The sequence below is a fragment of the Myxine glutinosa genome, chromosome 7 (genome assembly GCF_964187855.1).
Source record: "Myxine glutinosa chromosome 7, kmMyxGlut1.1, whole genome shotgun sequence".
Lineage (NCBI taxonomy): Eukaryota > Metazoa > Chordata > Myxini > Myxiniformes > Myxinidae > Myxine > Myxine glutinosa.
The window spans coordinates 58,541,716-58,559,152 of record NC_136267.1 but is presented as its reverse complement, the minus strand read 5'-3'; the positions used below and the strand labels follow the sequence as shown (position 1 = coordinate 58,559,152).

General features: G+C 42.5%; 1 protein-coding gene across 2 annotated transcripts in view; it reads right to left on the bottom strand.

Moving 5' to 3' along the window:
* Positions 1-17,437, bottom strand: part of LOC137431276 (receptor tyrosine-protein kinase erbB-4) — a 136,157-nt gene that overhangs the window by 52,784 nt on the left and 65,936 nt on the right. For both annotated transcript variants that reach the window (XM_068122425.2, XM_068122423.2), the window contains exons 2-3: positions 2,905-3,056; positions 2,440-2,620 (exon numbers count right to left, since the gene is read on the bottom strand). In XM_068122425.2, the coding sequence (XP_067978526.2) occupies positions 2,440-2,620; positions 2,905-3,056 (333 nt within the window). The remainder of the gene's footprint in view (positions 1-2,439; positions 2,621-2,904; positions 3,057-17,437) is intronic.

Genomic DNA, 17,437 nt, shown 5'->3' with positions numbered 1-17,437 from the left:
ATCCAAATCATCATATATTGTATCATACTCTATGCAGAGCTACCATCCTGATCGGGTCGCCACTCTGGCTCAGGAAGTTAGAGGAGGAATTTAGAATTTGTTTATGGTGCCGATGAGAGCTCGCCTGCTCTTCGCAAAGGACACCATGGGATGTTTAACATCCACCGACTAATGCCAGCAGATGGGACACCCAGTTTGACGTCCATCCGAGGGACGGCACATGCATTGATGAATCATCCTTCCTGTGAAACACCAGGATAACAGCTGGGCCGAGATTGGAACCTAGTCTAGACAGCTTAGTGAGGAGTGTGTATAACTATTGGCTACACAGATCTTGTATGCAAAAATACTCAGCCCGCGAACCATAATCAATGATAATAATATACTGCAGTGCTTTTAATGATCTCTATCATTTCCATCTTCTTGTGGGATCAGCAGTGGTAGGTTTTTGGCCTAAGTCTTTTTACGAAACGGCTTGTCAGGTCGAGATTTTTCTGAAATTGGCAGGAATTTGTAAATTTGTTCAAGGACCCGGTCAAAATATAACATACTCAAGTGAGAAATTTGGAAAGTGAAAAAAAGAGAGGGAAGGGTAGGAGAAAGAAGGGAGAATAAAAGGACATGGAAGGAAGAGGGAGACAACAGAAAGGGGGGCACAGGATCAAGGGGCGAAATGAGATTTATGGATCATTCAATGGAATTGGGGCTCAGAATGTAGGGGTGAAAAACATCACTGTTCATTTCAACTGTAATTGACCCCGCCTATCCAACAAGGTGGGAGACGGACGACATTAATATGAGCTCTGTCCAGCCAACCGACCGACCATCTGTCCATGTACTTTTGTGCATGGGATATTTCAAATACCGTTGAACACTTAGCTTTCATATTGCAGATATCTATTCCTCATTAAATTATCTCAACCTGATTAGATCATGGCGGTGCTTGCCTGAATTTGGTTGCTATGACAATCATCTCGGTAACTTGGCTTGTGTATGCGACATTTCAAAAACCGTTCAAGATTTATCTTTCATAGTACACAGATATATTCCACATACCACCCAACCGGCGTGGAACCTATATGGAGTATCAGCTCCTTGTTTTGAGTTACTTGAGACGATAGGGAAACATTATGTAAAATGCGTGACCCCACTTTTTGATGTTGTATGGAATGGCATAATCGAAAACACAACATACTACCATCATCGCAAAAGACTTCACCTTTTCAATCCAAAAATAACTGGTCATTCGCAGTTTAAATAATAATTTTATCTCATGTTGCGCTGCTGTCTCACCTAATTAATAGAGGGGCCATGAATGAATGAATGAATGAATGATCGTTTTAAGGTCATTTTCCCCGCTAGAGCGGGGGTTAGCCTTGTGGGCCCCATGACAATCATGGTTCCCTGTTTGAGGCAATGTTTTTATGGCCGGATGCCCTTCCTGACGCCAACCCTTGGTCACGCTCTTACGATGCGTGAGGATACGGTGTACCTATTCTAAATCGAGGTACACACCGTGATCATTCATCCCAGCAAGCTGGTACTCAATTTGCCGACCTCGGAAGGATGACAGGCTGAGTCAACCCCCCTGGCGTTAATTCAGCGATCGACCGGGATTCGAACCCAGGATCCTCGGATCCCAAGCCGCCCCCCTAAACACTAAGCCAACACCGAAGGCCATAAGGCCTTATTTTTAAATGAATGGGTTACATTTAAGATGAGATATGCAGGATGCACATAGATGAGCAGAAACACAGTTGCAAAGGTTTACAAAAACATGTGCGCAGACGTTTTTGGACCTATACTTGACTTATCTGATAATGTGCCAAAGAGAACAAATCAAAGCATGCACACTAGCACCACTTGCCATCTTCTCCCAAGCGAAAGGTCAGGTCCCACGTGTCAAACAAAAAAACAACAACTACCTTTAGAGGCCATTTCCCCCCGCAGTGAAGGTCCCACGTGTCATTGGAAAAAATTATGTTACTTAATACGAGTTCCCTTACAAGGAACTTCAACACAGAAGGAGCTAGGCCATTGCTAGTCCATCTAGAGCCTGTGCAATGGCTGCCATCCTATGGTTACTTGGCCATGATCTACCCTTTTCATTGCCTAGTGTCAAAGCAAGGAAGCAGCTCGGACCATTTTTAACGACTTTGGTAAGACTCGGCTAGGATTCGAACAGTCGACCTCCCAGACTCAGAGCGGATACTCTAACCATTACACCACCGAGTCTGGTAATCAGACAGCAATACAACATTTCATTGGCCAATCAGATGGAAATGTTTATTACATTACAGATGGTTACCAATCTGTACAATTATCACAGTATTCATTGTAGAAATTAAATTATCGGCAAGAGAAACAACAGCCAAGAAGATAAACTAAACTTCCATCATTCTTGCATTAAAATCAAAGGCCGAGGTTTTGAGGGTGCACCTGTCAGGTTAATGAGAGGAAGTTCCTGCAGAGCTCCACCAGGTCCGTTATTCCCGACTATGACAAGAGCAAAGCTCTCCTGATAGAGCTTCATGCCACGTATGATGCGAAGGTTTTCCAGTGGGATAATCTCCACTTCATTCAAGGACACCAGCATGTATCCCATGACCTCTCGGATGTCCTGCATTTCACAACGGTTATGATCCAGATGTGAGAACTTGGACTCTACGGAATCTGCTTGAAAAACTCGCTTTCCAACTGCAGGTGAGAAATCTCATGGAAATGCAACGATTGATATTTTTGTCCAGTACGGTGGCCTTTTAAATTCAGTAGTCTGTAAAGGTGATACTTTGCAGAGGTATCAAGGTTGCTTACTGGAGAGTGTATTAAAAATAACAAAATACATTTTCCAACGTCCAAACAACCACCTCTGGCACGAGACACTTTCATCGACATCATGGTTACCTTGAGAAAAGTCAGGTTAGCTCCTCTTTCTAGGTGTGTGAGCTCAAGGTTTCCAAGCACGACCTCACAGCCGGTGTATAGTGTACGAAGAGCATCCACGTGCTGTTTCTTGCTGATGAGGAGTTCAGACTTGTGCTCCGTGCCTACGCACACTGTGAACACCAAGCAAGAAATGTGAGCCTCAAATCACAGCAAACACAAAGGTGAAGCAGCAAGTTAAAGAGGTAAACAAATGAGGGGTTTGGGAGAGTGAATGATCCTCGCCGACCTTCCCGGTCAGGTGGAATGAGCATTTTGCCATTTCCTGACGCATACGAGGCCAAATGAACATGAACAGGAGCGCACAGATTCCAAATCACAGTCACCAACAAAAGTGGCAAGCTGACTATAGAAGTAGTTGGCACAATAAACTTATCATCCCCGACTTAATAAATGGCAGTAAATAAACCAAAGAATGTTGTGATCAAGCTGCGGTAGTAGTGTCATGGTAGTAGTTACCAATACGACTGATTTTTTAGTTGTACACAAGTTTGACTTTCAACAACTTCCTCATTCTCAGTCGCACATGCCAGTTTGTTAGAACCCTTGTTCCCAGTAAAAAAAATAAGTATGCAAATTAGGAGCTTAAAGCTACCTGTGTTTATACTGACTCGGCAAACCTGCTTGGGTACTTTGCACAGTGAATTCTGAAAAGTTTGGCCGATGTGATGATAACAGCGCAGTCAGAGGTCATACCTGCACAGGTGAGCATCGGCACCCACATGACATGTATATGCGTTATACAGCAGTAGGTAGAGTTAAATTTGGAAAATAATCACCAAATAAATTGTCAAAGCTACACCAAAGTAAAACACTAAATTGCTGCGTGGTTGGTGTTCAACCACTTTGATGTATTATACCTCGTTACAGAGCATCGGTGCTGCTGAATAAGTTTCTTGGCAAGGGTCATACTGGGTGGTTTGCCATTGCCTTCCCAGCAGTAGTTAGGGGGCAAGGAATTTGCAGTTGATCAGGTTGCTGGCTCTCCTAACAACTTTCCTACTCTTTGCAAAAGACACCGTGAGCTCTTTAACGTGCAACAGCTAATGCGGCAGACGGGACGCCAAGTTTAACGTCCATCCGAGGGAGTAGCACACATTGATGATTCACTGCCTGTGAAACACCAGGATGACAACTTATAGCTGGGCCGGGATTCAAACCCAGACGAGACATCTTAGAGGCGAGTTTGCGTACCTCTAGGCCATCCTGCCAGCCATAACCATTTTTACATGAGAAAACAATAAAACCTGACATATCTTTTGATACCTATGTTAATAGGTATCAAAAGATATGTCAGGATATGTCAAAAGATATTTAAAGTACCCAAAAGATATGTCAGGCTCACCAAATGACCAAATCACTGTAACATTATTGTTCAGGTCATAAAGAGGTGTAAGTAGTATATCCAAATGACATGTCTGTCTTATACACAGCTCATCTCGACATTGATACATATAAACACGTTTTCAAGAGTATACTGCCAAGGACATATTGATAGTTTTGTTTTACAGTAAATGTAACAGTACATTACAGTAGACATAAATGTAACAATGATTAATTATTTTTCACTTTCACATTTTGATTTGTGTGCACAAGAGAATACAATGGCACACCATCGTTGTTCTTGCAAACGCTCTGCTATGTTAGCAATAACTCTACGTGCAGACATCCCTCCTCATACATACCCAGACACCCCCTCTGATGAGACCCTTGTACATCATGACATGTTGTGCATACACCTGTTGTTGTTGTTGTTTTTTATCTGAAGGTGCCACTGCAGTTAAGCGCTGCCTGGTTGTGTGCAACTCTAGGAAAAGGTTTGTTGAAAAGGCTTACATTAATTTACAAATGCAAAACCCCTATTACAGAGAAAAATCTTCTAATAAAAATGGTTGATTTTTTAAAATAACAACTAGAATGAAGTCCATGATGCGCTATCACAATTCCCCACGCTTCACATCTAAAGCAAAGTTGAAAGATGGCAAAAAGTTCCACCAGGAATGACGCAATATCAAATTTTGCGTAAAATATTTTTTCCCTGTTTTAACCCCTGTGACCCCAAGTCCCCACCCCTTGCATATGGACCAGGGATAAAATCGAAAAAAATCATTACATATTCCAAGCGTACCCCAATGTTGATTGCATATACAAAGTTTCATTTAAAATGTTTTTAAATGTGCCCTTGATGGCATTTTTTGGTATTTGACCTTTTGACCAATCAGAAGGATAAGTGTAAACCAACAAGAAAAAAAAAACAGGATAAGCAAAAAGAATTTGTACTGTAACTATAATGCAGCAAATGTTGTGAATAAAAAAATTGCAGGCCTGCACCCGCATGGACAATGAGATAACATCTACATCAATCGTATGTTTTACGAACATTTTCCGCTTTTTCCAAGAGGTTGGTGGTATGATCGCATTCCTCCATACACATCTATCCATCACGTCAGTTTCATGGAAATCCAAACATTCCAAATCATTCTTGACACTTTAAATCAATGTATTTTTAGATCGTAACCACCAAAGTTCATCTTTCCATCGCAATTGCTTTATTGCTTCATTATCCCCACGCTTAAAAAGAGGGGCGTGGGGGGATATTGTAATCGGCTCCATCTGTCTGTCTGTCTGTCTGTCCATCCGTCACGCTATCTCCTCCTAAACGGTTGTCTGGGTCGAGGTCAAAAACCAAGAATGCAATTACGTGCACATTTTAAACATTTTTAATGAAACTTTGTATATGCAATCAACATTGGGATACGCTTAGAATATGCAATGATTTTTTGGATTTGATCATTTGGATTGGGATACGCTTTTGGATTTTTTGCATATGTCGCGTTGGAAAGCAGACGTCGCGTTTGCAACCAATAGACAACGTTGGGCCAACGTTGGAAAGCAGACGTCGCGTTTGCAACCAATAGACAACGTTGGGCCAACGTTGGAAAGAATACGTCGCGTTTGCAAACAATAGACAACGTTGGGCCAACGTTGGAAAACAGACGTCGCGTTTGCAACCAAGAAACAACGTTGGGCCAACGTTGGAAAACAGACGTCGCGTTTGCAACCAATAGACAATGTTGGGTTAGGGTTAGGGTTAGGGGGCACCTCCGGGACACAAAGGTGATCCCGGGGGAGGACGCTGTTTCACAGCACCACTTGGTTGTCTGCGACATAAGGGTGAAAGGTGCGAGGAGAGCTCGGCAGGTGAAGAACCAACCGAGAATGAAGGTGTGGAGGTTGAAAGAGGTGACAGTAAGGGAGGCATTAAAAGAGAGGCTGAGTAGGGTAGAGGATGATGTGGTTGAGCTTGAAAGTAGTTGGATGTCAATGAAAGCTAGTCTGTTGGGAGCCGTTGGTGAGGTATGTGGATGGACAAAAGGACCACCGAGGCACTCGGAAACATGGTGGTGGGATGATGAAGTTGGAAAGAGGATTGACGAGAAGAGGAAGAAGTTCAAGGAGTGGCAGAAGGCGAAGGGTACAGGAGCAGAAACAGCAGAGCATGAAAGTTATAAGGCAGCCAGGAAGGCTGCAAAGAAAGAGGTAGCAAAGGCGCAGGAGGCATGTAGGAAAATGTTCGGAGAACGCTTGGATTCGGAAGAGGGTCAGAAAGCAGTATTCAGGATTGCAAAGCACATAGCGAAAGAGAGGTGTGATGTGATGGGGGTGAGTTGCTTGAAGGATGAAGTAGGACAAATCGTTGTCGACCCAGATGGAATTAAAGGAAGATGGAAAAGATATATGGAAATGCTGTTGAATACAGAGAATGAATGGGATGGCAACATAGAGAGTAACCCAGTTTTAGGACTGGCAGAGAAGATAACTGAGAAGGAAGTTGAGGAAGCGATAAAAACAATGAAGAGTGGAAAAGCGGGAGGGCCGACGGGAGTTGTGGGAGATATGTTGAAGGCAGCAGGAAGTTGGGGTGTGAAGAGAATGACAGAGATCTGTAATCTGGTGGTGAAAGAAGGCCGCATTCCAGTGGATTGGGAACTGAGTACCCTCGTCCCTCTATACAAGGGGAAAGGTGACCCTCTGGAGTGTGGCTCGTACCGAGCGATAAAGTTATTGGAGCATGGAATGAAGGTATTGGAAAGGGTGTTGGAGAGGAGGATAAGGAAGAAAGTGAAGATCGACGAAATGCAGTTTGGATTTATGCCAGGAAAAGGAACGACAGATGCGCTTTTCATTGTGAGGCAGTTGCAGGAGAAGTACATGGAGAAGAGGAAGAAGTTGTTTTTTGGGTTTGTTGATCTGGAGAAAGCATTCGATAGGGTTCCACGCAAAGTATTGACATGGGCATTGAGGAAGTTAGGAGTGGAGGAATGGTTGATCAGAGTAGTGATGGCAATGTACAAAAGAGCGCGCACAGCTGTAAGGACGAAGGACGGGAACAGTGGTGAGTTTGAGGTGAAGGTGGGAGTGCATCAGGGGTCGGTACTAAGTCCACTACTATTTGTAGCTGTGATGGAGGTGCTGGCTCAGAATGTAAAGGAGGGTTTACCGTGGGAGTTGTTGTATGCAGATGATCTGGTGTTGATTGCGGAAAGTATGGATGGACTGAAGGAAAAGATGAACAAGTGGAAGGAATGTATGGAGACAAAAGGTCTGAAGGTGAATATCGGAAAGACGAAGGTGATGGCAAGTGGTAAAGCATGTGGTGGGGTGGAAAGAACTGGGAAGTGGCCGTGTGCTGTGTGCAGGAAGGGTGTCGGAGTGAACTCCATTCAATGTACAATGTGCGCTAAGTGGGTTCATCAAAAATGTAGTGGTCTGAGAGGGTCATTTACCAGTGTGGCAGCTACATTCAAATGTAAGGTGTGCACAGAGGGAGCTGCAGATGGAGGAAATGCTGAGTTGGATCTTGGAGACGTCGTGAGGCTGGAAGGTGTGAAAACATTTTGCTACCTCGGAGACATGCTGAATGGAGAAGGTGGATCAGACTCGGCAACAGTTGCTCGAGTGAGATGTGCATGGAAGAAGTTTCGGGAACTGAGTGGCATGCTGATGAGGAGGAGAGTGTCGCTGAAGCTGAAGGGAAAGGTGTATGCTGCATGTGTGAGAAGTGTTATGATTTATGGGAGCGAGACATGGGTAATGAACATAGAGCAGCAACGAAGGCTGGAAAGGGTGGAAATGCGAATGGTTCGATGGATGTGCGGAGTATCGTTGAGAGAGAGAGGAAGACAAATGATGAATTGTGAAAGATGATGGGAATATTGCCTGTGATTGATGCTGTGAAGAGGAACAGGTTGAGATGGTTTGGTCATGTGTTGAGGAAGGATGAAAGTGACTGGTTGAGAAGAGTGATGGAAATTAATGTAGAAGGAAGTAGAGGATGGGGGAGACCGAGAAAGACTTGGCTAAAGATGGTGGAAGAAGAAATGCGGGCAAGGGGGTTAACAAGGAGAGATGCAGAAAATAGGGCAAAATGGAGAAGATTGTCATGGGGACCGGAAGGCTAACCCCCGCTCTAGCAGGGAAAATGGCCTTAAAATGCATGTTGTTGTTGTTGTTGATCCCCGGTTCATGCCCCAGAGGGTCGAGACTTCGGGTCACAGGGAATAAAACAGCAGATTTTTCTAACTCAAAATTTGATATTGTCATTCCTGGTGGAACTCTTTGCCATGTTTCAACCTTGCTTTACATGGGGATTTGCGATGACAACCATTGACTTCACTCTGTTTAAAGCTCCATCTTGTGACCTGTGTTGCACATGACAATACCAACCAAGTCTTCTTTACTAATATTGATTTTAAATTTTCTGATTTCTGAGCTCGGAATTCATTCTTTCAGAGACAATCCATTCTTCCATCGTATCATTCTCTCCTCACTCAAACAAAGAGAGATGACAAGCTTATTAAACATGAATGATATATTCCCACCTTATTTGCTGACAATGCCATCAAAGATAATCAGGTAGAGCAACACAAACAATAAAAATTTTCCTATTTGAAAAATGAATACTCTGGTCAGGAAATAACACACAAAACGGTAATGCAACATTGCAACAGGTGTTTTATGTTCTCACGTTGTCAAGAATGACAACTATGAAGGTCATCCCAAAACAATTCCATCACTCTGCTTGTGCAACGTTTTTAAATTGAAAGGTCTCGGTGGTTGCCAAATTTCAGGCACATCGCCTCATTGTTTACCGATGTACAGTCACATGAAAAATTAAGTACTCCCCATGTAAAGTTTTGACTTTTTCAACATATTTCAACATACAGCTATTTGATCTTCATTTCAAAAATATTGATAGATAAAGGTGATATAATACAACAAATATCATGAAACATTTACATTTTGTAGTCCATTGTATAATATAAATAAACATAAATGCAAATTTCACATGTGGAAAAAGTAAGTACACCCTTGGCTCTAATAGGTGGTATTGCCCCCTTTGGCAGAAACAACCTCAAGTAGGCGTTTCTTATACCAGTCTCTGACATTGTCTACCAGTCTACCAGTCTACCAGTCTCTACCAGTCTCTACCAGCGTCTACCAGTCTCTGACATCGACTGGGAGAAATTTTTGCCCACTCCTCCATGCAGAATTCTTTCAGCTGTGCGATGTTTGAGGGGTTTCTTGCATGCACAGCTCGTTTCAAATCTCCCCACAACATCTCGATGGGATTTAGATCCGGGCTTTGACTTGGCCATTCCAGAACCCTCCATTTCTTTCTTTTCAGCCATTCCTTGGTGGATTTACTGGTATGTTTAGGGTCACTGTCATGTTGCAAGGTCCACCTTCCCTTGAGCTTCAACTTTCGGACAGATGGCCTCACATTATCCTCAAGCACCCTCTGGTACAATGAAGAATTCATGGTGGATTATATGATGGTGAGCTGCCCAGGCCCTGATGCAGCAAAGCTGCCCCAAACCATAATATTTCCACCACCATGCTTTACAGTTGGTATCAGGTTCTTGTGGTCAAATGCTGTCTTTGGTTTTCGCCAAACATGTCTTCTGGTACTGTGGCCAAATAGCTCTACCTTTGACTCATCTGTCCAGAGCACATTGTTCCAGAAGTGCTGGTCTTTGCCTCGGCAAACTTGTCTTGCCCTGATGTTCTTTCTGGACAGCAAAGGTTCCTCCTGGCACACCTCCCATGTAGATCAAATTTGTGCAGCCTCTTTCTAATGGTAGACTCGTGCACTTTGACATCAACAGTGGCAAGAGCTACCTGTAGGTCCCGTGATGACATTCTGGGGTTCTTAGAGACTTCTTTCAGCATCTTGCGGTCTGCTCTCGGGCTGAACTTGCTGGGGCGGCCTGGCCTGAACAAGTTGGCAGTTGTTTGGAATCTTCTCCACTTGAAGTTGATCTTCCGGACAGTCGAATGATTGATTTCAAATTGTTTGGAGATCTTTTAAAATCCCTTTTCCAGACTCGTAGGCATCTATAACCTTCTTTCTGAAGGCCTCAGAGAGCTCTTTTGATCTAGGCATGGTGATGCCGCACACTTCAACAACAAAGAGCAAACCAAACTAAATGTCTGAGGTTTAAATAAGACAGGTTCCTCCAAGATCCTCTCTAACGATGTTCTAATCATTTGCACCTGAGCTGGTGCACCTGATTCTAATTTTAGGTATTTGAAGTAGTGATAAATGTAGGGGTGTACTTACTTTTTCCACATGCGAAATTTGCATTTATGTTTATTTAAATTATACAATGAACTACAAAATGTAAATGTTTCATGATATTTGTTGTATTATATCACCTTCATCTATCAATATTGTTGAAATGAAGATCAAATAGCTGTATGTTGAAATATGTTGAAAAAGTCAAAACTTTACATGGGGTGTACTTACTTTTTCACGTGACTGTATCTGTTAATATTTCAAGTTCTTCACATTATTCATTTTGTTTCACAAATTAAAACTACACCGAATACACGCTTCCCACCTAAAACAAAGTTGAAAGATGGCAAAAAGTTCCACCAGGAACGACTCAATATAAAATTTGGAGATAATTTTTTCCCTCCGATTTGACCCCTGTGACACTAAGTCCCCACCTCCTGGGGCATGAACTGGGAGTCGAATCCAAACAATCGTCACATACTTCATGCATCCCCCAATGTTGATTACATGTACAAAGTTTCATGAAGAAAAGTTTTCAAATGTGCCCGTAATTGCATTTTTTTTGGTATTTCACCTTTTGAACGCCTGCCAGGTGGCGGAACCAAAAATGATACTGCTCTGGCACCTTCTTGCTATGTGGTGATCGTATAACTACCAAAGTTTGGTGAATTTCTGCCCAACCGTTTAGGAGGAGATAGCGTGACGGACGGACAAACGGAGCAGATTATAATATCCCACAGTTTGTTTCAAAAAGCTTGTGAATAATAAGGGTGAGTACCAAGAGGACATGGACACGCCAGAAAGCTTCAGCAATAAAGAACGTTATCAAAACGACTGATAAATTAAGGGTGATGAAGAAAAAAAATTCACATGAAATCCACCAAAAAAATTAGGAAGTTAATGAAAAAAAAACATCCATCAAGCTTGAGGGAAAACGTTTTGCATTCGGCCGAGATGCGCACAGCCGCGTGCATTCCGTTGACACTTTAGAAGGAAAGCTCCAGTGCTGGGAACAAAAAGCTGGTTGACTGCTGGATGAAGTGCATAGTGGAGAATGGTGATGATGCAAAATAATGTGGCATTAATGAGGTTTGTCAATGGTACTACATCTATTACTGTGTTCTCTATAAAAGCCTGCTGCAGATGGTTAACATGCACCCATTGAACAACGCACCACTGGCTATGTGACAATTGATACCACTGGCTATGTGACCGGGCATCATGTGACAATTGCAGATGGCATGGGAGAGATGTTATGGCCTTATCCCACATACGTGACAGATCGCAAACCACCCCTTTTGAGATGGTGATTCAACTCTTTCCCAAATGGATTCCTTTACACCTCGAGCAAGCCACTTTTTTTCCTCTGTCCAACATGATCACTTGACTTATCAAAACTGTGACCATGCAGGTTCAAGTGCATATATACAACTGAGTCCAAGGCCTCTGCATAAGCTGGACGATGATGTTGGTTCATACGGGCCAAGTTTGCAAAGTTTCTCCTATGTAGGTGTCAGTGTATGATGGGTCTCCACATCTGATGCCATACACCAAGTCGCGTTTGCTATCCTTCCGGATCTTTGTGAACTACAACAACAACAACAACAACAACAACAACAACATTCATTTTAAGGCCATTTTCCCTGCTAGAGCGGGGGTTAGCCTTGCGGTCCCCATGACAATCTTCTCCATTTTGCCCTATTTTATGCATCTCTCTTTGTTAAACCCCTTGCCCGCATTTCTTCTTCCACCATCTTCAGCCAAGTCTTTCTCAGTCTTCCCCGTCCTCCACTTCCTTCTACATTCATTTCCATCACTCTTCTCAACCAGTCACTTTCATCCTTCCTCAACACATGACCAAACCATCTCAACCTGTTCCTCTTCACAGCATCCATCACAGGCTCTATTCCCATCATCTTTCGCAATTCATCATTTGTCTTCGTCTCTCTCAACGATACTCCACATATCCACCGAACCATTCGCATTTCCACCCTTTCCAGCCTTCGTTGCTGCTCTACGCTCATTACCCATGTCTCGCTCCCATAAATCATAACACTTCTCACACATGCAGCATACACCTTTCCCTTCAGCTTCAACGACACTCCCCTCATCAGCACGCCACTCAGTTCCCGAAACTTCTTCCATGCACATCTCACTCTCGCAACCGTTGCCGAGTCTGATCCACCTTCTCCATTCAGCATGTCTCCGAGGTAGCAAAATGTTTTCACACCTTCCAGCTTCACGCCGTCTCCATGATCCAACTCAACATTTCCTCCATCTGCAGCTCCCTCTGTGCACACCTTACATTTGAAAGTAGCTGCCACACTGGTTAATGACCCTCTCAGACCACTACATTTTTGATGAACCCACTCAGCGCACATTGTACATTGAATGGAGTTCACTCCGACACCCTTCCTGCACACAGCACATGGCCACTTCCCAGTTCTTTCCACCTCACCACATGCTTTACCACTTGCCATCACCTTCGTCTTTCCGATATTCACCTTCAGACCTTTTGTCTCCATACATTCCTTCCACTTGTTCATCTTTTCCTTCAGTCCATCCATACTTTCCACAATCAACACCAGATCATCTGCATACAACAACTCCCACGGTAAACCCTCCTTTACGAACTTTGTGAACTAATTGGCTGCAAATAATTCTGTAGGGTCTACAGACCAACTCATGCTATACCAACGGTGGAGGTCATGTGGCCATTCTCAAGGTTCTTCTTCACTTCAACATTTGCTGTGATCAAGGCGAGTGAATTCTCGCCAAAACATCGGCTCTACCGATGAGGAAGTCCAGCTGCTTTCGATTATAAACCTTTACTGTCAATTCGACTGGATGAGTAATAACAACCTGCATCGATATATCTTACCAATGCTTTGTCAATCCTGATTTTGTGTGGTGGTAGAATGAAGCAAGTCAAAGAAATGATCTAGGGCTGGCATATCGAAATCAAAATCTAGGGCTGGCAGGATAGCCTGGAGATATGCACACTCACCTGAGCTGCCTTGCCTGGGTTCGAATCTCGACCCAGATATAAACTGCCAGGGTCGGAAGGCCCTGTTGATGACCAATTTATGGTCACAGTAAAAAAAAAAGGTTGGGAGCCACTGCTCTGGGCAAATGGAAGAGTTATTCTACAAACAGCGAAGTGTTGATGCAAGTAACCCAACTGTATTGATAACGTCAGCTGTTTGTCTGTCTCAATTACAAAAACAATTTAAGGCCCTAAGCCTAAAGGTTGACTTCTCAGAATGCTCAACAGCCTAAACTTGGCAATAATATATGTTTTCTACGCCTCTGCAAGTTAGGTTCACAGTGCAAACAGGCCGCTGGCACCACACCCAGTCTGATGTTGACTCGCTTTGATAGTGTTCAAAAGAAACACAAATACAATGTTGAGATAAATTTGCGAGCGGTCAGACATTTTGTTCCGAGCATTGACATCTGGGCCTTTGCATCCAGAAGGTCGGACCTACGATGGTCAGAAGGTCATCGTAGGCCAGTGACCTACGATGACCAGATTTACCTTTACGTTTCATCTCGACATCGAGACTTCATCGCTGTTTTGTGCCGAAACCATTCAAGCCTGCGGATGTCCAGGAAATCGATATACTTGTCTATTGCATCAGTTACCTTGCATCTTTTTATTGGCATTTATCCACAGGTTGGGTGGGGAAAAAACTTAAAGTATAGGCCTTAGATCTGGTTGCCTTCCATGCAGATATGTGAAAAAATGAAGCAATCAAATAAAATAATCAACAACTATTTAGGTTGGGAACCACTGCTCTAGTTGGGAATAACTGTCCATTTTGGCGAATACACGTTAACTTGATGGATTGTTAATACATATATATCTTTCAAAAATAATATATTACATTTCATGGCCAAAAATGGCCTCCAAAGGTGGTTTTTTTGGGGGGTTTTTTTCATGAATGGGATGTAGATAGGAAAAGTTCATTCATCACTGATTGGTTTTGAACCTGTCATCAATTTATGCTTATCAATAAATGCATGATCAGAATAAATCGATGACAATTTAAACATATGTACAATTAGCATTAATTTAAGGCATAAAGGAGACAGAGGTACTTCTGTGATTGTTTGTTGTACACTTTCCCGAGTCGTTGCACTTTGGCGTAACTATGATAAGCTTGGTCAGTCAGTAAACTTGTAAACCCACGTGCAGATCAATAACTTCTATCATTCTATGATTAGACCATCCCCCACGCAGCAGGAGAAAGGGTTTTGCAATCACGTGTGTGTGTGTGTGTGTGTGTGTGTGTGTGTGTGTGTGTGTGTGTGTGTGTGTGTGTGTGTGTGTGTGTGTGTGTGTGTGTGTGTGTGATTTACCTTTACCTTATTTACCTAAAAGTAGAGGTAAGGCATATTAATAATTTGGTCAAAAGGTCAAAACGTTCAAGGTTCAACGTTACAAAATCGTCGATTTTCATCCAATTGACCTGATATTTTAAGAATTTGCATATTGGGTCACTGAATTATTTTGCCAAGCAAAAGCTAGAAGCCGGCTGGTTGTTTTTTTTAGATGAAAAGGTCAAAGGTCAACGTCACATAAAATCGTCACTTTTCATCCGATTGACCTGACATTAATTTTTTTTTGCATACTGAGTCAATGAAATGGTTCACCAATCAAAGCTAGAACCCGATTGTTTTATTAGATCAAAATGTCAAAGGTCAAGGTCGCATAAAATCAAGACTTTTCATCTGATTGACTTGAAATTTGAACAGGGTTTGCATATCGGGTCACTGAATTGGTTTACCAATAAAATGCTAGAAAACGATTATTTTGAGGTCAAAAGGTCAATGTCACAAATCATCAATTTCCATACGATTGACCTGAAATTTGAGCAAGGTTTGCATATTGGGCCACTGAATCCTATTGCTTTTGAGGTCAAAAGGTAAAAGTTGCCTAATATCGTAAGTCCGAATACAAAACAGACGTGGACGGGCTTTGCATTTTCAGATGCTTTCTAGCTTGTATTTAAATTTGCTGACTCGGAGCCCCAATGAATATTAACCACTAATATTCATTCAATTCCAAAAAGTATTCCAACTTATCCTTCAACCTTATATGATTGACCATTCCCTCAAGAAAGGACACATAACAAGTTCCTTTTCCCCTAAACACCAAGTCCTGAGGTGAGATGGTTAGCAATTAGCAAACCCAACAGCCAACTCGCTGCCATATTTCTGCAAATGTTGCTACGGGGAACAGAGTGAGGGCAGCTGGAATTCTGACTGTGCCGACATCGTCTCCGCTTGGTTGTAACAAAATGCCACTTGATGGGAACATGCCATCAATCACGTCTAGAAGGAACGAATCATTTATATCAGTGAGCGAATCAGTGGTCAGACATACACACACACACACACACACACACACACACACACACACACACACACACACACACACACACACACACACATTATAAAAGGAGTCATGTCTGTCTGTCTGTCGTGTTATAACTTGAGAACGGATTTCAAGAAATCCAACTACGGTGGATTCGGGTAACTCCTGGGAGTGTCTGTGATCCCCCAAAAAAAAAAAAAATTACATTTTTTTTTTATGGGTACTTGGACACACGTGTCAAAACTGCAAATGCCAACACTTTTCATCCCTCCACGGAGACCAGGATCTCCCAGGAATCCTTTGTCAACTTGAGATCGGATTTCAATGAAACCACTCTCAGGAAGTAAACATAACCACTTATCCCTCTCCCTACAAAGATGTTGTATCCACCACGTTGATTCCAAATCTCCACGAATCAATATATATATATATATCTGTGCAGCGTCTGTCCTGTGTTGTCTTGTGTTGTGTTGTCTTGTCACTGAACTACTTTCTCAAACTTTTGTGAAATCGTACCAAACTTCTGGAATGCACATATCTCTCCCGTTGGTACGTCCTAAGGGTATCTTTTTGAAAAAATTTCCAATTATTATTTTTTTTGGGGGGGGGGCGGATTTTTTGGGGAATTTTTTTTTTTCAACTTCAATTGTTTATAAAATGTGATATGACGTATATTACAAATACATTTGTGCAAAATAATTGTTTGAATTATGATTGGTTTAAACCAGGACAAAACGGTAAACCATGACGAAACGGCAACTCGGGTACAGTCATTTATCTATACTAGGGCATGCCCGTACTATATCTATATCTAAAATTATATCCCCCCCCCTCTATTTACATGAAATGGTTTGGTCCAAAGCGAACGGCTTGCGGAGTTTGGTAAAGAAATCGCCATAGCATGCACAAACGCGCAGGAAAGCGAAAGAATCGCAAATTAGTTTTAATTAGTTTTAAAACATAGTTGAACGCCAACATAGTTTGCCAACGTGAAATAAATGAATACGCTCTCAAATGTGCCGTCCGAGGCAGAGTCTGTTCGGCACGTTCGGCACACGTGATAGCTCGCTGCTCTCTGATTGGTTGAATCGTTTTTTGGACATAGCTCGGTAACTACTTGTCCGATTAATATGAAACCTTGAAAAGGCACATCCTCGGGTCCCCAGCAATATACCTGGCAAGTTTAAAGTATATCGGACCCGTGGTTGTCGAGAAACAGCGGTCACAGACATACATACATACATACATACATACATACATACATACATACACACAGAGATTACTGGAATTATAGATAGATATCTACACATCTGGGCAGTGTCTGTGTTGTCACTTAACGACTCCCTCAAACTTTTGTTTCCGTGGTTGTGAAGTGTTTTTAATAACGTTGAGGTGGTTTTGAATCACGTGGTGGTGAGGTATTTTGAATTATGTGGTGGTGAGGTGTTTTGAAATATGTGGTGGTGAGGTGTTTTGAATTACGTGGTGGTGAGGTGTTTTGAATTACATGGTGGTGAGGTGTTTTGAATTACGTG